This window comes from Cloeon dipterum, chromosome 1 (genome assembly GCF_949628265.1).
Source record: "Cloeon dipterum chromosome 1, ieCloDipt1.1, whole genome shotgun sequence".
In the NCBI taxonomy this organism is placed as follows: Eukaryota; Metazoa; Arthropoda; class Insecta; order Ephemeroptera; family Baetidae; genus Cloeon; species Cloeon dipterum.
In genome coordinates, this window is record NC_088786.1 from 41,033,744 (window position 1) to 41,057,683 (window position 23,940).

The 23,940-nt window shown below is 39.1% G+C and overlaps 1 protein-coding gene and 1 long non-coding RNA gene across 2 annotated transcripts; one reads left to right on the forward strand and one right to left on the reverse strand.

The window, feature by feature from the left end:
• The first annotated feature begins 6,945 nt into the window (after positions 1–6,945).
• Positions 6,946–8,978, forward strand: LOC135943321 (uncharacterized). The gene is made up of 6 exons (XM_065489801.1): positions 6,946–7,041; positions 7,093–7,235; positions 7,295–7,508; positions 7,568–7,740; positions 7,789–8,223; positions 8,591–8,978. The coding sequence occupies exons 1-6, from the start codon at positions 6,946–6,948 to the stop codon at positions 8,940–8,942; spliced, it is 1,413 nt and encodes a 470-aa protein (XP_065345873.1). The 3' UTR covers positions 8,943–8,978.
• Positions 8,979–20,765: 11,787 nt separating this feature from the next.
• Positions 20,766–21,161, reverse strand: LOC135942183 (uncharacterized). The gene is made up of 2 exons (XR_010575096.1): positions 20,922–21,161; positions 20,766–20,871 (listed from the first exon to the last, which is right to left on the reverse strand). It is a non-coding gene; the product is annotated as an uncharacterized LOC135942183 (long non-coding RNA).
• Between the last annotated feature and the right edge of the window lie 2,779 nt (positions 21,162–23,940).

Sequence of the window (23,940 nt, forward strand, 5' to 3'; positions counted from 1 at the left end):
GGAAAGTTACTTGGAAATGAATTTAGGGAAAATTAAAAAAAGCAATAAATACCCATTACTGGAAAGTTACTAGGAAATGAATTTAGGGAAAATTAAAAAAACAGCAGGGTCTTTCAAGCATACGCCACAGGCGCAGGCGAATTACCGCCGCTGGAAAGTTACTTGGAAATGAATTTAGGGAAAATTAAAAAAAAGCAATAAGTACCCATTACTGGAAAGTTACTTGGAAATGAATTTAGGGAAAATTAAAAAAAAGCAATAAGTACCCATTACTGGAAAGTTACTAGGAAATGAATTTAGGGAAAATTAAAAAAACAGCAGGGTCTTTCAAGCGTACGCCACAGGCGCAGGCGAATTACCGCCGCTGGAAAGTTACTTGGAAATGAATTTAGGGAAAATTAAAAAAAGCAATAAGTACCCATTACTGGAAAGTTACTTGGAAATGAATTTAGGGAAAATTAAAAAAAAGCAATAAGTACCCATTACTGGAAAGTTACTAGGAAATGAATTTAGGGAAAATTAAAAAAACAGCAGGGTCTTTCAAGCATACGCCACAGGCGCAGGCGAATTACCGCCGCTGGAAAGTTACTTGGAAATGAATTTAGGGAAAATTAAAAAAAGCAATAAGTACCCATTACTGGAAAGTTACTTGGAAATGAATTTAGGGAAAATTAAAAAAAGCAATAAATACCCATTACTGGAAAGTTACTAGGAAATGAATTTAGGGAAAATTAAAAAAACAGCAGGGTCTTTCAAGCGTACGCCACAGGCGCAGGCGAATTACCGCCGCTGGAAAGTTACTTGGAAATGAATTTAGGGAAAATTAAAAAAAGCAATAAGTACCCATTACTGGAAAGTTACTTGGAAATGAATTTAGGGAAAATTAAAAAAAGCAATAAATACCCATTACTGGAAAGTTACTAGGAAATGAATTTAGGGAAAATTAAAAAAACAGCAGGGTCTTTCAAGCATACGCCACAGGCGCAGGCGAATTACCGCCGCTGGAAAGTTACTTGGAAATGAATTTAGGGAAAATTAAAAAAACAGCAGGGTCTTTCAAGCATACGCCACAGGCGCAGGCGAATTACCGCCGCTGGAAAGTTACTTGGAAATGAATTTAGGGAAAATTAAAAAAAGCAATAAATACCCATTACTGGAAAGTTACTAGGAAATGAATTTAGGGAAAATTAAAAAAACAGCAGGGTCTTTCAAGCATACGCCACAGGCGCAGGCGAATTACCGCCGCTGGAAAGTTACTTGGAAATGAATTTAGGGAAAATTAAAAAAAAGCAATAAGTACCCATTACTGGAAAGTTACTTGGAAATGAATTTAGGGAAAATTAAAAAAAAGCAATAAGTACCCATTACTGGAAAGTTACTAGGAAATGAATTTAGGGAAAATTAAAAAAACAGCAGGGTCTTTCAAGCGTACGCCACAGGCGCAGGCGAATTACCGCCGCTGGAAAGTTACTTGGAAATGAATTTAGGGAAAATTAAAAAAAGCAATAAGTACCCATTACTGGAAAGTTACTTGGAAATGAATTTAGGGAAAATTAAAAAAAGCAATAAATACCCATTACTGGAAAGTTACTAGGAAATGAATTTAGGGAAAATTAAAAAAACAGCAGGGTCTTTCAAGCATACGCCACAGGCGCAGGCGAATTACCGCCGCTGGAAAGTTACTTGGAAATGAATTTAGGGAAAATTAAAAAAACAGCAGGGTCTTTCAAGCATACGCCACAGGCGCAGGCGAATTACCGCCGCTGGAAAGTTACTTGGAAATGAATTTAGGGAAAATTAAAAAAAGCAATAAATACCCATTACTGGAAAGTTACTAGGAAATGAATTTAGGGAAAATTAAAAAAACAGCAGGGTCTTTCAAGCATACGCCACAGGCGCAGGCGAATTACCGCCGCTGGAAAGTTACTTGGAAATGAATTTAGGGAAAATTAAAAAAACAGCAGGGTCTTTCAAGCATACGCCACAGGCGCAGGCGAATTACCGCCGCTGGAAAGTTACTTGGAAATGAATTTAGGGAAAATTAAAAAAAGCAATAAGTACCCATTACTGGAAAGTTACTAGGAAATGAATTTAGGGAAAATTAAAAAAACAGCAGGGTCTTTCAAGCGTACGCCACAGGCGCAGGCGAATTACCGCCGCTGGAAAGTTACTTGTGAATTTAGGGAAAATTAAAAAAAGCAATAAGTACCCATTACTGGAAAGTTACTAGGAAATGAATTTAGGGAAAATTAAAAAAACAGCAGGGTCTTTCAAGCATACGCCACAGGCGCAGGCGAATTACCGCCGCTGGAAAGTTACTTGTGAATTTAGGGAAAATTAAAAAAAGCAATAAGTACCCATTACTGGAAAGTTACTAGGAAATGAATTTAGGGAAAATTAAAAAAACAGCAGGGTCTTTCAAGCATACGCCACAGGCGCAGGCGAATTACCGCCGCTGGAAAGTTACTTGGAAATGAATTTAGGGAAAATTAAAAAAAGCAATAAGTACCCATTACTGGAAAGTTACTAGGAAATGAATTTAGGGAAAATTAAAAAAACAGCAGGGTCTTTCAAGCGTACGCCACAGGCGCAGGCGAATTACCGCCGCTGGAAAGTTACTTGGAAATGAATTTAGGGAAAATTAAAAAAAAGCAATAAGTACCCATTACTGGAAAGTTACTTGGAAATGAATTTAGGGAAAATAAAAAAAAAGCAATAAATACCCATTACTGGAAAGTTACTAGGAAATGAATTTAGGGAAAATTAAAAAAACAGCAGGGTCTTTCAAGCATACGCCACAGGCGCAGGCGAATTACCGCCGCTGGAAAGTTACTTGGAAATGAATTTAGGGAAAATTAAAAAAAGCAATAAGTACCCATTACTGGAAAGTTACTAGGAAATGAATTTAGGGAAAATTAAAAAAAGCAATAAGTACCCATTACTGGAAAGTTACTTGGAAATGAATTTAGGGAAAATTAAAAAAAAACAGCAGGGTCTTTCAAGCGTACGCCACAGGCGCAGGCGAATTACCGCCGCTGGAAAGTTACTTGGAAATGAATTTAGGGAAAATTAAAAAAAAGCAATAAGTACCCATTACTGGAAAGTTACTTGGAAATGAATTTAGGGAAAATTAAAAAAAAGCAATAAGTACCCATTACTGGAAAGTTACTAGGAAATGAATTTAGGGAAAATTAAAAAAAAGCAATAAGTACCCATTACTGGAAAGTTACTAGGAAATGAATTTAGGGAAAATTAAAAAAAAGCAATAAGTACCCATTACTGGAAAGTTACTTGGAAATGAATTTAGGGAAAATTAAAAAAAAGCAATAAGTACCCATTACTGGAAAGTTACTTGGAAATGAATTTAGGGAAAATTAAAAAAAGCAATAAGTACCCATTACTGGAAAGTTACTAGGAAATGAATTTAGGGAAAATTAAAAAAACAGCAGGGTCTTTCAAGCGTGCGCCACAGGCGCAGGCGAATTCCCGCTGCTGGAAAGTTACTAGGAAATGAATTTAAAGAAAATTAAAAAAACCAGCAGAGGTTTACCACCTGTGCAAGAGGCGCAGTCAGGATCCCACTGCTGGTAATTAAATGGAAAGAGGAACAGAAGGGAAAGGTAAAAAGGGAAAATAGAAAAAGCTGACATTAGAAATTCCCCACCACTTCCAGTGACAAAGCATAATGCAAAGAGCAGGAATTTACAATTTACAATCCTATTTTACATTCATTTTTGAATTACTTTACAGGGTTTATCTTTATTTTTACAATTACATATTTAAAATAACAATTTAAATAAAGATACATAAAGTTTGAAGAAGAGCATAATTGGGACTGGTGGGAGGGATGAAGTTTCCAAACGTAGTATCGTTGGTCGTTTCCAGGAAGCGAGGAACTGGTTGTCCGGACATTAATCGAGGTCGCAAACCTGTGAATCAGAACATCTAGTTCAGAGAATGAGAGGAAAGAAGAGCAAAAATAAAACAGGTTTGAATTAGGCGCGCGAATTACTCTTTGATTTTAAGAGAAGCCCCCAAAATAGGAAATAGTGTAATAATTTTACTTACCCGTAGGTGTGGCCGTCGGCCGCGGGTCAGCCGAGGTCCACGCTGTCCACGGTGGCCGTCTGTTGGTCGCTGGCCCCTCAGTCATCAAGCGCGGCTGCAGACCAGCACCGCGCACGTCATCCTTCGCTCGCTGCCAGTTAAAGACTAATGAGAGAGAGTAGGAGAAGCGATGCAGCAGACAGAGTCAGCTAAAGAGGGGAAGCAGTGGGTCATTCACCCAGCAGTCAAGCTTCGTTTGTCCCCACTCCTTCCCCTCTTTTGGTACTCTGGCTGCTTCTCCTTAAATGCCACGCATGCGCACTTGTTCCGTCTGGCCCCGCCCACTACTTTACAAGCATGCACGTTAGGTGTTTGGCCCGCAAAATCAGCTTGCTTAAGGACGGTACAACGAGGACTGGCGGACTCCGCCAGTCCTAGTTGTACCGTCCTTAAGCTTGCCTGCAATCCCGCTCTCCGCGATTCAAAGTCAATTTAATTAAAAACTTACTTTTGGTTTTTAAAACAAATATTTAGTAAATTTTTTCGATTTTTTTTAGTTTTGTTTTCCCTTTTTTTACAAATTCTTTATCATTACTTTCTTTTTAAAATTAATGGTTACTTACTAGATTGGCTATTTTCCCGCTATTAATTAAGATAATATATTATATAAGTACATGCAAAGTGTCTCGCGGTCGCGATTGTGTAACGAAAACGCCAAGAGTTTGTTCGCCCCCAAAATAGGAAATAATGTAATAATTGTACTCACCCGATAATGTGGACGTCGGCCGCGGGTCTGCCGAGGTCCACGGAGGCCGTCTGGTGGTCGCTGGTTCCTCAGTCATCAAGCGCGGCTGCAGACCGGCACCGCGCACGTCCTCCTCCCGTCACTGCAAGTTAAAGACTAATGTGAGTAGGAGAAGCGAAGCAGTAGACAGACATAAAAAGAGGGGAAGCAGTGGGTCATTCACCCAGCAGTCAAGCGTCGTTTGTCCCCACTCCTTCCCCTCTTTTGGTACTCTGGCTGCTTCTCCTTAAGTGCCACGCATGCGCACTTGTTCCGTCTGGCCCCGCCCACTACTTTACAAGCATGCACGTTAGGTGTTTGGCCCGCAAAATCAGCTTGCCTGCAATCCCGCTCTCCGCGATTCAAAGTCAATTTAATTAAAAACTTACTTTTGGTTTTTAAAACAAATATTTAGTAATTTTTTCGATTTGTTTGAGTTTTGTTTTCCCTTTTTTACAAATTCTTTATCATTACTTTCTTTTTAAATTTAATGGTTATTTACTAGATTGCGCTATTTTCCCGCTATTAAGATATATTATATAAGTACATGCAAATGGTCTCGCGATTGTGTAACGAAAACGCCAAGAGTTTCTTCGCCCCCAAAATAGGAAATAATGTAGTAATTGTACTCACCCGATAATGTGGACGTCGTCCGCGGGTCAGCTGAGGTCCACGGAGGCCGTCTGGTGGTCGCTGGCCCCTCAGTTGTCAAGCGCGGCCTCAGACCGGCTCTCCGCGCACGTCCTCCTCCCGTCACTGCCAGTTAGAGACTAATCGTAGGAGAGTAGGAGAAGCGAAGCAGCAGCCAGACACGACGAGAGGGGAAGGAGTGGGGGCAATGATCGCTTGTTCGCTCCCCACTCCTTCCCCTCTTTGGCTGACTCTGGCTGCTTCTCCTTAAATGCCACGCATGCGCACTTATGCCGTCTGGCTCCGCCTCCTTCTTCACACGCACAACGGCCGCCACTGGTAAAAATAACAATTAAATTGCTTATTGAAAGGAGAGGTCCCTACACCGCGCATGGGATGTTTTGTTCAGGTACCTGCTGGCCTTCCCTTTTCCCCGCAATTTCCGCTGACGTCATAAACAATTAAGTGATGCCAGCGCCAACTTATTGAGCGTTGGTGAAGTTTTGGCGCCGCCAACATGGCGCTCGTCACTCCGTTTATCAAATTTTTAATCTCGGGGGTGTGTCATTCGCACTTTGTTGCATTTTGTTTTAATTTGCAAATAGTCAAAAGGTTTTAAATTTACTCCACGCTGAAAGAATTTTAATCTGAATGACAGCCACGCAAAATTATATTTGATTCGCCAGAAAAAAATTTTTAAGGAAAAAAACCATATCGTGAATTAAAGATGAGTCTTAAAAGAGGCTGAGGATTTCTTTATTACATGAAATTCCGCAAGAGTTTTAAACATAAAATATTTTATGTCAATCTCGGGAATACCAGCAATAATTCAGGTTCATAAAGTTAAAAACTGTGGCAGAGGTAACATTTCCAATAAAAATTAATTGGTTGATTTTTGCTAGCAAATTACTGACAAAATCCTTTTATAACGTGGTGCTGCCTCTATCGGATCGCTCGAAAATCTAAAGAGACAAAATATATCTCGAGTTTGCCAGCTGACTCCTTACAAATCTGTCAGTATTCGCAGCAGTTCACAAGAATTTCGCCTTGGAATCCCAGAAATGCCTTTTCTTTCCCTTGAAGTGTTTAAATAAAGTGACGCGAGTAGGCAGTGGGCTGGGCTGTAGACCTACGCTGCTTGTACATGCATTCAATGCCATGTTATCATGTTATTCACTTGACGCGGGAGAGCGCGTTGGTTGGTTGCTGGTCGCGCCCACTTTTAGCGTGCCCGCCCGCGTCAAGAGGCATCAAGTGACACTTTACGCTGCCTAACCGCGTCACTTTGTTTATACACTCTACTATTCCTTCCTTACAAATCTCAAGAATGATAGAAATGAGGGAATTATGGAATTATTCTCTTCATTTTTCGCATCCTCCGAATTTTTATATCGTCATTTCTGTCATTTCGAAGGAAACTGTCTCGCTCTTCACTCACTATTGTCCGGCTCTTCCGTGAATTTAGTCAGAGGAAAATGAGCAAGATGAGCTTTTCTGAGAAGAGGCTTAACCTCCTGAACAAAGGCGCCATTGCCGACGTCCAAATCATCGTCGGCTTCGGTCCTTCTCAACCAATCAAAGTGAGTTTTTGAAATTTTTCCGGAATATTTGATTAAGACAGTGTGTTGCAGTACCCGGCTTCGAGAGTGCATCTGATTAGCTCGAGTGAATATTTCAAAAGGCTGATCGCCGACAGCAGAGAAAAGTCAGGAAAATGCATCGTGGTCAGATTGCCTGCAATTCAACCTGCTGAAGTCGTACGACGCGTCATCGAGTAAGATTATAATTTATTTTTAATGAGTTTTCATTATTTGAGTTTAAATTGTATTACAGATTTACGTTTTTGGGAGGTAAAATGCAGACCGAGTTGGAAGATAGGGCGCTGTGCGTGGGTCTCATCGTCGCCTCCGAGAAATACGAGCTCGAAGAACTCGGCCAATACTGCAAACACGTCTTGCTCAACAAATTCCTCACCGTGGACTCCTTCTGGCCCATTTTCAACGCCTTCCACGACAAACACCCTCTCGTTTACGAAGCCACTCAGGAGGTTTGAATTTAAAATTGATTTTACCGGGAAAATGGGGAAAATAAATTTAATTTTGACAGTTTTTGGCGGAGAACAGCGAGGCGGTGCTGAAGCACGGGGCTATGCTCACTATTAGCCTTCAAGCTCTTTCCGCTTTTTTGCAAGACCCGAATCTGCACATTTATTCCGAGATGAAACTCGTCCAGGCCTGCATGAACTACGCTTTTGCCAATGCAGGAGAAGAGGACGCAAAGTAATTATTAAATTAAAATTATCACGGGATTTATCACTATAAATTCAGGTCTATTTTCCGGCGAGTGGCCCTTCCTCACCTTCGGCTGTACAACCTGGAGAAAGAGGAGGACGCGGACGTGTTGAACGTCTTTCTGACCGAAAACGAGTACCTCTGCGTGGCGATTAACATGTTTCCAACGGAATTCAACCGCATCCTGGAGGTGGTCATGTATAAACTGTATAACCCAGTCGAATTCTGCTCGAAGAAACTGCCGAGAAAGCAAAGGCCAGCCAAGGTCTGCTTCCTGCCCAAAGTTCCCATTTTCACCGGGCACATTTTCTTTCTCTCTCGAGAAAGCTGGAACCAGAACATGATCATTGGAGCGCCTGAGACCAAGTTCGTGCTGAGTTTCGAGGCTCCGAGGAACATGACCATCGCCGAACTGCAAACCCTGCATCCCGTTCGCATCAGCCACTTTAACATCACAGACGTCCGCGAAAGGTAACTAAATAACCGTTTACTTTTTAGGATTCATCCTGGAAATTAAATGTTGTTCCCAAAGATCTACTAAAATTCTTAAATGAACAATTTTTAAACTATCCTGAAAATTTCTAGGGTTGTCACAAACACTTAAGCTAACATTTAATTGTAAATACTCAGCAAAATGTATAGCATATATACGAATTATTTAAGGTTTCAGTTGTAATAACTGAAATTTAAAAAGTCCAAATAATTTTTGGTTTAAATTTTGCACAAAGTCTTAACATTATTAAGATCTCGAGAAATTCTCATTTCTTACTTCAAGAAAATTTTCCAGACAAAATTCTTATCGACATTTATTTCTTTAACTTTCATATATTTTTTCCAGCACCTTTTTGAATCCCGTGAATTCGCGCTGGCTGCTGCCGTCATCGGTCAAGATTGGAGAAAACACTCAATTTGAACTGGACGAGACAGAAAAAGACAACATTCTTTTGACCTGGGCGACCTGGAAGACGTCCCTACAGGTTAATCAAGGGAGCCAGGTGACAATCGAGGTTTGCTTCGACGAGCCGTGCCTCTTCAGGAGGACCGCTTTGCAGTTTGAACAGAATGTTGCCTTTGAAGGCATTCATTTCCGGTTCAAAATGTTCCAGAGGGAAAAAAAGAATAGCGAATGGTTGGAAGTGATTGGCAGCGTCGTCAATATCTTCAAAGACCTGTCTTTCTTCAAGGTCTGATTTTCTCGGCTTCTTCTTTCTTAATTTTGTGCACACTGCAGCAGTTTGGTGAAATCTTTTGTAATATTTTTGTTTGAACGCATTTGTTAAAAGAACATTGGATTTTTAATTGGAAATTAGTAAAATCTTGTATTAAAAATATGACAGGGCTAATTATTTCCTGCCTTTTAACCTTTATCAACAGTTTTTAGCGTGTCCAGTTTTTTAAATTTACCCGCCATTGACCGTTGAAGAGGCAAACGCGTCACCGACCAACCTGCCACCTGGCTCACACGCCCTGAGTTAGCCGAATGAACCTATTCAGTATTTTAGGTGACGCTACGAAAATCAGGTGATTTTGAGAGGGATCAGGTAAGGGTCAATTTGGTGTTTTATTTATCTCAATTTTCATTCTTCCAACAGATAAATCAGAAATTGAGAAGTTAAATATAATGCTATCCTAATTCAATTAATTCCTCGAAAGTGTTTCATTATAGTATGCAATTGGTTCGACTCCAATGAAGCGCAGGTTGCATAGATTTGCTTTTTGAAACAATTGATTTTTAAGGAATTGTTCGACACGAAAATGGTTTTATTTTTGTTAAAATTCAACAGCTCTTCCGATCGTCAACCACGACCCCTTCTTAGATAGGTCTTGGTCTAGGCTCCAACCTGCCCTACCCTGACGACCTTTCTCAGGGTACTCGACCTGAACTCCGCTCCCAAACCGGCATTTTAATGCTTTTTCAGCCATTTCGAGCACAAAATTTTTTTTATACATCTCGGAATACCACTGACCTTCGTCAGGTCGCACCACCTGACCTCGCGACATGATTCTCTAGACGGCCATGGCGAAAGATAAGACGTGTGTCGTATATAGCGCGGCATTTCCGCAGCAATTGAATTTATTTTAGTGCTGGTTGAAATATGTATTAATTCGTGATCTGAGGGAAATATGTGTTTTTGCTGCCGCCGCGACACACGCGCCACAAATAAAAAATACAGCGAGTCGCTTCCGCTCAAATTGAGTCAGCAATAAGGACACGTCATGCTGCTGTCCTTTACGAATTTTTTTTCAACTTTATAAAAATTCAAGCGTCGATTGGAAATGCTCAGAAAACGAATAATTTTCTGATTACCGGAAAACTGGCGATGAAACCTCTTCCCTAGGTTTTTAATTAATTTTAATTATAAAAATGAACTGTGATTTTTATAGCTAACAAAGTGATAAGGAAAATATATTTTACTAGCGTGCCCCCGACGGTCAGCCCGCCAGAAGGTCTGGCCGCGCTTATCGCGTGTTTTGTGGTATTTTTTATCAGGCAGCAGCGACACGTTTGGCCAGTTCAGCGGTTCGAATTGAAACAAACAGGAAATTTCAAAATTTTCTGCCATTTACTGAAATTGAAATTAATTTTAAACGCAGAAAGCGATAAATGTTTTAAACCAACCCCATAATCACAGATGATGGGATTTAATTACGTTTAGATGGAGACGGAAAACAATTTGGTGTCCAGCTGGACAAATTGCTCTGAGTGGAGCGGCAATCCCGTTTACGATCAGAGAGCTTTAGTTCTCCGCCCGAATTTCCTATTTCTCGAGCTTCCCAAATGATAAAAAGCAGCAGGTAAACGAAAAGACCTTGACTTCCAGAAACTCACAATCAATTTTTTAATCATTGGTTAAAAAATTAAACGTTTTTTTTTATTTCCAGTAATTTTTATTACAACCAAATTTTACTTCAATTTTTAAAATTCAGTCAAGTGGCCGCTTCCAGGGAAGAGTTCAGCGAACTAAATAGTCCTAAAATGAGACAATCAAAACTCGATTTGTTTAATTATTTACTGTATTACCAAGGATTATAAAAAACGCCTGCATATTCCCAATATGAAGTAGTGCGGCGGACAAGTGGCGTTGGTCCTGATTGGAGGGTCAACAATGCTTTGTATTTCAGCTTCAGTTTGGCCGACGAGCAAAAGGGCCGCGACGAGCAGCAGCAAGGAGGCGAAAAGAAAGAAGCGAACTCGCGGCATCTTGAACGGACAACGACTGACTGACGCAACAGCTTCTTAGAGCAAGCATTAAAAATGGATCGTGTGCAGTCGTTGTGGTTTTTTGTATCCTTTTGACATTTTTCATCTCCATCTCAACGTAAAATACATATCATCTGCGAGTGCAGGGATGGTTTAAAACATTTACCACCTTATGCGTTCAATTTATTTCAATTTCCGTACCTGGTAGGAAAAAAATGAAACTTCCGGTTTATTTCAATTCGAACCGCTGAACTAGCCGGACGTATCGCTGCTGCTGCGCCTGATAAAATACCACAAAACGCGATAAGCAGCCGCAGAGACCTTTCGGCGGGCTGATTCACACGAAATTCTGATAATTTCTTTGTAGCTTTGTGTCAACTCCCCCGGTGTGATTTAATCGCCAAAATGGGAAGAAATTGCCCAGGAAGTCGGCGGTGGCGTTAAAATGACCTGAGGAAGGTTGGTGACAGGCCAGGGTGAAAATCTAGGCCAACTGTGCTCGAAAAAGAATCAAAAACTCGCCGTGGACATGATCTCAGGTCGGGGTACCCTGAAAAAGGTCGTCAGGGTATTTCAAATTAAAGGCGATCAAAATACCTATTTAATGAGGGTTCGTGGTCGAGGATTGGACGAGCGGTCGAATTCTAACAAAAATAAAACCATTTTCGGCTGTGCACTTTCCGAGGATTGAAAAAAAAACAGAAAAAAATCAATTTTAATTTTTCTATGGGCTCGAAAATTCTCAAAATCGGTTTGCAGATGCGTGTTGGTTCTCTGCGTAAGACGAAACAGGTTTCAATCCATTATGGGTCTACCTTTTGAAAAAAAATCGCACATTTTCGATTGTTCGTAGAGTGGAAAATCAATGTTCGTCAGACTTGCCACAAAATTCTGCGTATTTTGGGCTCGCCCCTAATGCCGCCAAAATCCACGCAATTTTGAATTTTTTCTTAATTGACCAATGGGCCGGAGAGTGACAGTTTCAAAAGTGCCGCGAAAAGCAGCAGGAAAACGAAAAGACCTTGACTCATCGCACTACTGACGCGCTGTGATCCGATTTAATCGATTATTTCCTTTACAAGCCGCAATTCTTTTTCATTTTTTTTTTATTTTTATTTTTAAGCAGGTTCGAGACTACATTTTCTAATTTTTAAGAAATGCTGCATTGCGGATTGAAAAATTGAGGTTAAAAAGCTGCCGTAACACAGTTCCAGAAACTTACAATCAATATTTTAATCATGATAGGTTAATAAATTGAACGTTTATTAATTTTGATAAATTTTATTCAAACATATTCGATTATAATTTGTAAAATTCAATCAATTGGCCGCTTCCAGGGAACAGTTGCGCGAAGAGACCTTTAAAAATGAGACAAAATCAGAACTCGATTGTGTAAATAATATTATTTGTATGTATTTTACCTTTAAGGATAAAAACGCCTGCATTTTCTCCACAGGAAGATTTTTCCCTTTGGACAAACGTTCCTTGGCGGCGCGGCTATGCCATTACCAGTGCTGACGTAATGGACATCGCTTGGCCTGCCTTCAGTTTGGCCGACGAGCAAAATGGCCGCGACGAGCAGCAGCAGCGAGGCGAAAAGAAAGAAGCGGAAATGAGGCATCTCGGCTCAACAATGACTATAACTATGTAACGCAGCGGCTTCTTGAAGCTTAAATACATCGTGTGTGCGGTCATTGTGGTTTTTGTTTTGTATCCTCTCTACTCACTTTAAGGAAAATAATTAAAATATCTTTGCAGGAAAAAGTTTTTTTAATTTCTTCCGGCATATTTTAAAAAATGAAAGTATAAATTTGTGGCAAATTTTTTTATATTAAAATTGCAGGTTGCCGTTTAAATTTTTGAGAAAACAGCTCCAAAGGTTGCATGCGAATCAGGAAGAGAGCAATCCTGTAAAATCTCGATCTATTTCACTATTGACGAAGTTACCGAGCCCACCAATCGATTCCTGAGGGTCGAATTAGATAAAGTGGATATTTTTTCCGATCAGAAAATCCAGCGCCACATGCGAACCTTTTTTCCCGCCAAAACAATACAAGTGCGAGAAGTTATTGCAAATTAAGAATTTCAATGCAGAAAAAACGTTTAATTTTTTCAATGCTCAAAGAACTGAATGAAATTGTGTGTTTTATTATTTTAAGTCAAAGACTGGCAACGTGATGAGCCGCCTTTCATCGAAATTGAGGGAAAGACGTCATCCTGACATCAGATAGAGTGATGTCAAATAGATTTCCGACTCGGAAATCTATTTTATCCGGGTGGGGAAAATTCGGAACCCTGACATTCTGACGTCATGCAGACTTCATAGTGATGTCTGGGTGACATCTGGACTCTGGACACGATCCTTATTTAAGGCTCAATCCAAGAAGCTGCTGCGTCAGTCGTTGTTCAGTTAAGATGCCGCGAGTTCGCTTCTTTCTTTTCGTCTCGCTGCTGCTGCTCGTCGCGGTCGTTTTGCTCGTCCCCAAAACTGAAGCCAGGGCATTCAACGGCACCAATTATGTGCCCCGCTTCGCAATTGACTCTAGGCTGAGGAAACCCGCTTGTCCACCGAGACACTCGTACCAAAGGAACATATGCAGGCCTATTTATCGTACTGAAGGGTAAAAATATTATTAATAATCGCAATCGAAGGTTTTGATTTTGTCTCATTTTAGGATTGATGGTCGCTGAACTTAAGCCTGGAAGCGGCAAATTGATTGAATTTTTAAAATTGTAGCGTGTATTTTGTTCTATTAAAATTTATTTAATTTAAAAAAAACGTTTATTTCCTAACCAATGATTAAAAAATCGATTGTGAGTTTCTGGAACTGTGTTATGCCAGCATTTAATTAAAGAAAAAACTGTAAATTGTATTCTAGTACGTAAATATTAAAAAAAAGCAAAAGGACTGCGGCTTGTAAAGGAAAAATTAGATTAAATTGGATAACAGCGCGTCAGTGAGTCAGAGTATTTTTTTCGTTTTCCTGCTGCTGTTCGCGGCGGTTTTGCTCATTTGTGAATCTGGACAAATAGGAAATTCGGGCGGAAAACTAGGCTCTCTGATCGTAACTGGAATTGCCGCTCCACTCAGGGCATTTTGTGTCCACCTGGACACCTAATTCAAAGAGAAAAATGCAGGAAAATAGTATATCGAATTAAAAGGTAAAAATTTTCTTGCACCTTTTTCCTTTTTATATTTGCTATCCGCAAAATCCAAATTATTATTGCTTTTTGATACAAATTAATTCTGGCCTTTTTTCAATAAAGAATTTATTTCCTCTTCTAGAAAATATAAATTTATATCTCTTATGTGACTAACTAACTGCTGGTTTTCTAGGGTTTGGTCTCTGGCATGACGAACCGATTTACTTTTTAATTATTATTAACTCACCATGAGAGAGTAAAACAAATCTATATTAAGCGATAGTAACTAAGTAAGATGAACCATAGCAATTATGAAAAGGAAAAAGGTGCAATAAAATTTGTACCTTCAAATCCTGCATGTTCCTTTTTGATTTTGGTGTCCGAATTTCCTATTTCTCGAGTTTCACAAATGAGCTAAACCGCCGCGAAAAGCTGTTATCTAATTTTTTATTTATATTTTCCTTTTTAAACATTTTCATTTTTGTATTAAAATTTAATTTTTAAGAAATGCTGCACTGCAGACTGAAAAATGGAGGATAAATAGCAAAGTTCCAGGAACTCTCAATCAATTTTTTTATCTTAGGTTGAAGAATGAAACATTTACTGAATGTAATTAAATTTTATTAGAACAAAATGGACTACAATTTTTTTTTAAATTCAATCAATTGCTGGCCGCGACGCTTATCTAGGTAAAACTGCTGAAATGAGAAAAAATCAAAACTCGATGGAGCATTAAATATTATTTGTACCTTTCAGGGGAGGGAAAAAAGTCCTACATAATCCCCTTACTGAGAGTTTTCCCGATGAACATCGTTTCCTTAACGGTGCGCCAACACCACCATAGTAAATTTCGGGATGTATGTCGATTTTCCCGGCTTCAGTTTGGCCGGCGAGCAAAATGAGCAGCAGCAGGGAGGCGAAAAGAAAGAAGCGAACTTTCGGCATCTTGGTTGGACAACGACTGACGCAGCAGCTTCTTGAATTGAGCTTTAAATATGGATCGTGTGTCCAGTCATTGTGGTTTTTTTTGTATCCTCTTTGCTCACTTAAAGGAAATGAATTTCAATATCATTGCAGGAAAAATGAAAGATTTTTTTAAATAAAACTCCTTAATTGTCACAAGTTTTCTGTAATATTTTTTTATATTGCCAGCAGAAATTTAAAAAATCTGAAACTTTATTTTTTTCTGCAAAAATATTTTAATTATTTTCCTTTAAGTGAGCATAGAGGATACAAAAAACCACAATGACTGGACACACGATCTTATTTAAGGCTCAATCCAATCAGCTGCTGCGTCAGTCGTTTTCCAGCCAAGATGCCGATATTAGCTCGCTTCTTTCTTTTCACCTCGCTGCTGCTGCTCAGCGCGGCCCTTTTGCTCGTCCCTGAAACTGAAGCCAGGACAATCACTGTGCCTCATAAAATTGACTCTCCACCAAGGGAATTTTGTCCACCGGGATACTCCTACGTAAGGGGAGAATGCAGGTTTATTTATCCTCCTGAAAGGTAAAATTAATATTGGTACACAATTCGAGTTTTGATTATTTCTTCTTATTTTAGGACCATTTAGTTCGCTGAACTTTTTCCTGGAAGCGGCCATCATTTGATTGAATTTTAAAAATTGTAGTGTATTTTGTTCTATTAAAATTTATTAAATTTAAACAAAATATTTAATTTTTTAACCAATAAAAATGGTGAGTTTCTGGAACTGTGTTATGCCGACTTTTTAGCCTCAATGTTTCAATCCGCAGTGCAGCATTTCTTAAAAATTAAAATTCATTCTCGTCCTTTTATGTTAAAAAATATGCAAAAGAACTGCGGCTTATAATGGCGAAATTATACATATAAAAATTAGATAATAATAAGATAAAATAAAAACCACAAATTCCTATAGTTCGACGGATATGTTATTGTTTTTTGGATAATCTGAATAAATTGGATTTTAATATGACGCTTTTATTAACATAAAAATGCATATTTCGACTTGAAAACTGGCCAATCGACGCCTCTCGATGCCCAATGAAAATCATCCTCTGGCCCACAGGTGAATTAAGAAAAAAAAAACAGAAGAAAATGTTCAAAATCTCGCGGATTTCAGGGGCATCGGAGGCGGCGGGGGTGGCGACGCGGTGCCCACACGCATAATTGTACGGCGAGTTAGTTTTTCACTGTAAAACCCATTTTGTCGTGGGCGCAGCAAGCCGGAAGGCCCGTCGGCCACCCGCAGGACCATGCATAATCATTAAATAGTTTTTTACTCATTCATGCGGTCAGTCAGTTTTAAAAATACATTGGTTTGTCACGCCATAGACCAAGCCTTAAGAAAACCAGCAGTTAATTACACAAAATAGAGATATAAATTTGGATTTTCCCCCCCTTATAGAGGAAATAAATTCTTTAGTTATTTAAAAAAAGGCCAGAATAAATTTTTATTCAATTAGCAATAACCATTTTTTTTATTTTGCTGAGTAGAAATAAATGTTAATTAAAAGCAGAATTATTTTCCTCTAGGAAAGGAAATTTGCACTGATGACATTTCCTCTTTTTTTCGCAGAGGCATCAAGTTGCGTTTTTAAGAAACCCATTTTTCATAAAACAAAATTTAATTTTTAAGAGTTGCTGCCGTAAAACAGTTCCAGAAACTCTCAAACAATTTTTTAAAATCACAGGGTAAAAATAAAACATTCTTTTTATTTTAATATATTTTATTAGAACAAATTCAACAATAAACAAATTTTAAAATTCAATCGATTGGCCGCTTGCAGGGAAAAGGTTAAGCGAAATTCAAAACTCGGTTGTGCATAAAATTATTTCAACCTTTCAGTAGAATAAACAATCCTGCATTTTCCTCTTATTGGAAGGAGTGTCCTGGTTGACAAGTTGACCTCTGCTTTGCGTCAAATATTACGAGGGACACAGAATTGGCGACTTAAATTCATCGTAATTCGTGTCGATTGTCCTGGCTTCAGTTTGGCCGAAGATGAGCAGCAGTTAAGGAGGCGAAAAGAAAGAAGCGATCGCGGCATCATGGCTGGACCACGACTGACTGACGCAGCAGCTGATATTCATAATTGGATACATCTTGCTTCAATCGTATCGTCAGCTCATTTATAAGAAAATATTTAAAATTGACATTTTTCATACCTGCCGGCCAATTATTTAAGCTACAAATTACAGAATCCAAGCAGAGAACATTAATTCTCTTCTTACTGTAAAATCACGATAATTATTTCACAATTTTGGGAATTTTACCTAAGAATTCCTGGCGAGAAATAGATCGTAATCAAGCGAAGAAATTATTTAATTTAATTTAACAGGCCTGAAAAAAATCTGAGCGTTCGGCGTGTCAGCCTCTTCGTCGCTTTTGGCTTGTTATTTTGACGAGAGCAAAATATCCGCGAAAAACAGCTGAAGAAAGAGCAAAATGTGCTAAAAGAATTATAAGCGCGACCTCGATCCAACGCAACTCAAAGTGCGACGCGTAGGCCGTAGATTCATCAAATTTCAGGCCTACCAGTTTTATCTCTTTGAAGAGTTTTTATATATAAATTCGAGAGTAAATGATACATGCTATAGTCATCACAAAAAATAACTTCAAGGTGGAAACATTCGACGAATTATTTAGCAATTTAAAATTTATTAAAATGAAATAAAAATACATACAATAAAATTCGAGCTGCGGTGAAACAGTTTCTGAGGAAAAGTACAAGCACTATAATTATTGAAACAATTCTAAAGATGAAAAAGTTACCTTGTTTCACTCATTGTCAGTAATTCAAATGGTCGTCCTGCATCTGCCCCTAGAAAGTATTTGTCCAGGTGGACAGTTGAAAGCCCTTCTTGGAACTGCAATCGCTACTCCTTTGAGCATTAGGCCTTCGTCCGAATACTCGGTTTTGTTTCCTGGGGCTCGAGTTTCGCGGCCGGGCCAGACGGCCGCCGCAAAAATCAGCAAAACGAGCAGAGAGCGAACTTGAGGCATCGCGACTTAATAGGCAACTATGTTGCATTCGTGCTGGGTTGGAATAACACGATCAATTGATGCTAACAGCGCAGTTTAATTAGAGCCAAAAATTAATTTAATCAAGGACAAAGGTCATTCTCAGATTAAATTGGCAGGCTCATCTATAATACTCGATAATCTTTTTTTGTTTCCAGCCAAATCACTAACAAAAAAATTTAAATAACAATTCACCAGTTGCATAAACCCTAAGTGTTCGAAGCCGCCAACAGATGGCGCCACCGTAGACTGTCGATTTTAAGGCACTTCCGCTGCGATTTCAGACTCAATCTAGCTACCGTGCGTTCTTCAATTAATTTGCTATTTTTTGACGTGCTGAAAACCAAAATCGGTTCAGCCAATCGCCGTAGAATCGTGAAAAACTATTTTTTGAAATAGTAAAATATTTTCCAACGTTTCTACGGCGAATGGTTGAACCGATTTTGGTTTTCAGCACGTCAAAAAAAGCAAATTAATTGAAGAATGTTAAATAGCTAGATTGAGTCTGAAATCGCAGCGGAAATGCCTTAAAACCGCTTAAAACAAAATTTTTAAGAAAGTCTGTGGTTGCGCCATCTGTTGGCGGCTTTGAACACTAAGGGTTTATGCAACTGGTCAATTAAACAAATAAAAGCACTAAGATTGCATAAAAATTAACATTTATGAACAAAATATCCCGCAGAAATTAAACAAATCAAAAACTTCAATTTTTCCTGCAAACATATTTCAATTCATTTCCTTTAATTGAGCAGGGTGGATAAAAAAACGCACAATGACCGCACACGATCTATTTAATGCTTTTGCTTCAAGAAGCTGTTGCGTAAGTCAGTCGTTGTCCAACCAAGATGCCGCGAGTTCGCTTCTTTCTTTTCGTCTCCCTGCTGCTGCTCATCGCGGCAATTTTGCTCGTCGGCGAAATTGAAGCCAGGGCTATCGAAATCAACACAAATATCGATGATATGCCATCAAATCTGTGATAAACCGCGTTATAACTTTTGGGGAAGCCTTGTCCATCGGGACAATCCCACGTACGGGGAAAATGCTTATCCTGAAAAGGTAAAAATGATATTGATTCACAATTCGAGTTTTGATTTCAGGGGTTTCATTCGCTGAACTTTACCCTGGAAGCGGCAATTTGATTGAATTTTAAAAAATCGGAGTTCCTGTTTCAATAAAATTTATTAAATTTAAAAAATGTTTCATTTTCCAATGGTTAAAAAATTGATTGTAAGTTTCTGGAACTGACGAGTTAGTCTGTTAACCTAAATTTTTCAATCGGCAGTACAGCATTTCTAAAAAATTAAAATTTAATGAAAACTAGAAAATTGTAGTCTTGTACCTCTAGAAAACTAGCTGTTAGTCTCACACCTAAGAGATAAATTTGTATTTTCCTCCCCGTCTAGAGAAAATGAATTCTTTTTTTAAAAAAAGCTAGAGTAAGTTTTTATCAAAAGGGAAATCAAGAGGAATAAATGATATTTAAAAGTATTAAATGACAATTTTAAGAAGAAATAAGGTTTCCCTGGACTCTGCACCTGACAAGCCTCGACGGACGATTCGTAGGAACGAAAATCTTTTCCTGTGAGTATCGTGTAGCGGCTCGGGAAACGCAGGCGACGATGATGATCACGTGTCGACGCCTACTTTTAAGAAGAGCAAACCGCAAATCTTGACAAGAGAGCATAATGTGTTTTTGATCCATCGCAGCAGTTGGCCCATCCTGTTTATTGATCAGACGCTCTAATCATTGAAATTTGGTCTAATTTAATTAATTTCCTCTTGGAAAGGACATTTAAGCCAATTTGCACTGATGACGTTTCCTCTTTTTTCGCAGAAGCAAAAGTGCCATCAGACGCATCTGGTTGCGTTTTTATTTTTAGCAGTGTGAACTTTGACATTTTCCGTCTCCATCTCAACGTACGAGGTTGGTTTAAAACGTTTTATTACCTTCTGCGTTTAGAATCTAATTTAAATTACAGTACATGCCAGAAGAAATTGAAAAATAACTTGTTTATCGATTACAAATTTAAGGCTTGGCAATCGAATTTCCTATTTCTTTCAATTCGAACCGCTGATCTGGCCGGACGAGTCGCTGTCGCTGCTGCCTGATAAAATACCACAAAACGCGATAAGCGGCCAGACCTTTCGGCGGGCTGATTCACGCGTTTTTTTTGTCCTTTGTGATTTATTCGCCAAAATGGGAAGAAATTGGCCAGGAAGTTGGCGGCGGCGTTAAAAGCAACTCTGAGGTCACGTGTGACCTGATGAGAATATATTTTCCTGCATGTGCCTCTGTGAATTTGGTGTCCAGGTGGGCACAATGCGCCCTGAGAGGAGCGGCAGTCCCATTTACGATTAAAGGACCCATTTCTCCAGTTTCACAAATGATTTAAAAACGTGTCGCGAAAAGAAGGAGGAAAACGAAGAGAGGCCGACCTTGAACCTTGACTTAATATCGCACTGCTCGACATTCACTCACTGACGCGCTGTTATCTCATTTATTATATTTTATTTCTTTATAAGCCGCACTTCTTTTGCGTATTTTTAATATTACCGTACAAGAAGAATACATTTTTCTGTTTTTCTCTCAATTTTCAATGAAAAATGGAGATTAAAAAGCTGCCATAATAGTTCTAGACAATTTTTTAATCATGATAGGTTTAAAAATTAATTTGGTTTAAAGAAATTTTATTAGAACAAAATCAAGTACAATTTTTAAGCTGAATTAATATTAGCGCCGCGCTGCCAGGGAGAAGTTGAGCGAACAAAACTCCTTAAATGAGACAAAATCAAAATTCGATTGAGTATCAAGATTATTTGTACCTTTCAGAGAGATTAATAAGCAGGCCTGCATTTTCCCCTTATCATGATTTGGCCCGGTGGACAATTATCCGTTTGGGCGGGCCTCGGCTTAGCGTCAACCATAACGAGCGACACGGAATCAGTGCAGGCGTCTTCGTAATCTGTGCCGAATGCCCTGGCTGCTGTTTGGCCGACGAGCATATCGGCCGCGAAGAGCAGCAGCAGCAGCGAGGCGAACAGAAAGAAGCGAACTCGCAGCATCTCGGCTGGACCACGACTGACCCACAGCTGCTTATCTTTTGCTGATTTGACAATGAGAGCCTTTAGACTGTGCGCGGAGTCATTTTGTGGCCTTTCTTGTACCCGCTGCTCATTGAAAGATTTAAAATCTTATATTTTTGCGTTTATTTTTTAATTTCTTTCGGATTAAGGTTTACAGAAAATTTGAGATAAGTCCTCTAATCTAACATTAGGAAAAAGGTTAAAATTTGCAGTTGAGGGATCGAAATTAAGCAGAAAATTCATTTAATTTTAGAAAATCCAGCAAGATATGAATTTCCGGAGTTAAAATTTAAACTGTGAATTTTAAATGCGAACACAGCCAGAAATTAATTTTTATTCTTCGGTTATAGTTAAATTAATTGTTTTAAATGCATTCGCTTCGAGAAAATCATGTTACCAAGTTTGTGTGAATTTTAATTGCGGCCATACAGTAATCTTTTTACATCTTTTAGCCTCATAAGAATTCCTCTGACCCAAGTGGACTAACAGACCTGGACGCGGATCGTCGATTCCCTCGAAAATTGGAGTTTTCTTTGAGCATTGTCATCTATTTGTCGTTTTGGCTTGCTCGGAGGAGCACAATATCCGCGAAAAGCAGCTGAAGAGAGAGGAAAATGTGCTGAAAGAATTAAAAGCGACCTCGATCCATTGCGACGCGTCGGTCATTGTAGACTTACAAATAAATAAAAAAATGTGGTCGTAATGCTACACACAGCTGCCAAGTCCTGTCAAGAAACGGCCAATCAATCCACTACACCTCGTATCCTCGGTGTACATCACATCCTGTTTCCTGATGTTTACTTTAAGAGTTGCTGTGTCTCAGCCAGACCACAATTATGCGAAAATTCCACCGGCAAATACATTTCTCGCTCCGTAACAAGAGTTGTATTTAATCAGAAAATTTGTTTTAATGCCTTTTAACTCTGTGAAGGATTTAAAATTTGGTTTCAATGATTTTTAGAATTATTTTAGTTTTCTCTATTTAATAAAAAAGAAAAATTACTCAATTAAATTTGAGGCTTGGCAATTGAATTTCCTGTTTATTTCAATTTTATATTCGAACCGCTGATCTGGCCGGAAGTGTCGCTGCTGCTGCGCATGATAAAATACCACAAAACACGCGATAAGCGGCCAGACCTTTCGGCGCGGGCTGATTTACGCGTTTTTTCTTTGTCCCTTGTGATTTATTCGCCAAAATGCGAAGAAATTGGCCAGGAAGTCGGCGGTGGCGTTAAAAGCAACCCTGAGGTCTCGCAACCTGAGGAAGGTTGGTGACAGGCGAGGGTGAAAAATCTAGGCCAACTGTGCTCGAAACTGCAGCAGTAAAAAGAATCAAAAACTCGCCGCGGACATGATCTCAGGTCGAGGTACCCTGAAAAAGGTCGTCAGGGTATTTCAAATTAAAGGCCATCAAAATACCTATCTGATGAGGGTTCGTGGTCAAGGATTGGACGAGCGGTCGAATTTTAATAAAAATAAAGATAATGGCATCTAGGTGCACAAAATTTTTATTTTTTCGAAATTTTCGCTGTAAGAAATTCGTGGTATTTCGAAAAATGGCTGATTTTCGAAAAACCACATACAGCCGGAAGGGCCCTGCCGAGTGGCACCTGAATCACCGCCCTCCGGCCCTTTTAGTGCCCCGGCCGGGCCCCGAAAACCAAAATTTTGTAATGTCACAAACCGCACGTTTTTTGGCTTTTAAAAATTGATAACTCGGCTCCTATTGATTTAAGAGTGGAAACTCAATGTTCGTTAGACTCGCCACTAAATTGTGAGCATTTTTGATAGCATCGTAAAAAAACCGCGCCCGCCCCCGGCGCCTCCGATGCCTCCAAAGTCGACGCTTTATTAATTCGTTTTCTTCTCATTTGTATCTTAATTCACCAATTGGCCGGAGGAAAACGAAGAGAGAACCTTGACTCATCGCTGTTTTCCAATTTAATATATATGATTTCCTTTTTAAGCCGCAATTCTTTAATGTATTAAGGTACGAGAATACATTTTCTGTTTTTCAAATTTAAATTTAATTTTGAAGAAATGCTGTACTGCGGATTGAAAAATTGAGGTGGCTAAAACATCAATTTTTTATCATAATAGGTTTAAAAACTAAGCATTTTTAATTGAACAAGTAATTTGATTTAAAATCAATTTTATTTGTACAAAATAAACAGTAATTTTTGTAAGTTGAATCAATTAGTAGTGGCTGCTTCCAGGGAAAGGTTCAGCTAGCAAACTTCCTTAAATGAGACAAAATTAAAGCTCGGCTGTGCAAATAATATTATTATTTGTGTTTTTTACCTTTAAAAATAAGTTGGCCTGCATTTGCCCCTTTGAATGGAGTGTTCCGGTGGACAAGTGGGTTTCGTGTTCCTTGGCAGAGAGCCAAAAATTGTGAGGCCCACAGAATCGGTGACGTCATCGTAATTCGTGTCGAATGCCCTGGCTTCAGTTTGGCCGACGAGCATATCGGCCGCGAAGAGCAGCAGCAGCGAGGCGAAAAGAAAGAAGCGAACTCGCAGCATCACGGCTGGACCACGACTGACTAACGCAGCAGCTTTTATCTTTTGCTCTCACTGCTGATTGGAAAAGGAGCCTTCAATCGATTGTGGTGTCATTTCGTGGCATTGTTTGCACCCTATGCTCATTTTAAGATTGAAAATGAATTGTTCCATTTTTATTTCCACATTTTAGTCGTATTAGGTTAAAAAATTAAGCATTTTATAATTTGAATTCAATACGAAATTTTATTACAATA

What these genes read in the sequence shown, in the direction of transcription:
- LOC135943321 (XM_065489801.1), top strand. Translation starts at nt 6,946, where the DNA reads ATGAGCTTTTCTGAGAAGAGGCTTAACCTCCTGAACAAAGGCGCCATT. An exon ending in GTCCTTCTCAACCAATCAAA is followed by an intron (nt 7,042 to 7,092) that starts GTGAGTTTTTGA and finishes AGTGTGTTGCAG; the next exon opens with TACCCGGCTTCGAGAGTGCA. An exon ending in ATCACAGACGTCCGCGAAAG is followed by an intron (nt 8,224 to 8,590) that starts GTAACTAAATAA and finishes TATTTTTTCCAG; the next exon opens with CACCTTTTTGAATCCCGTGA.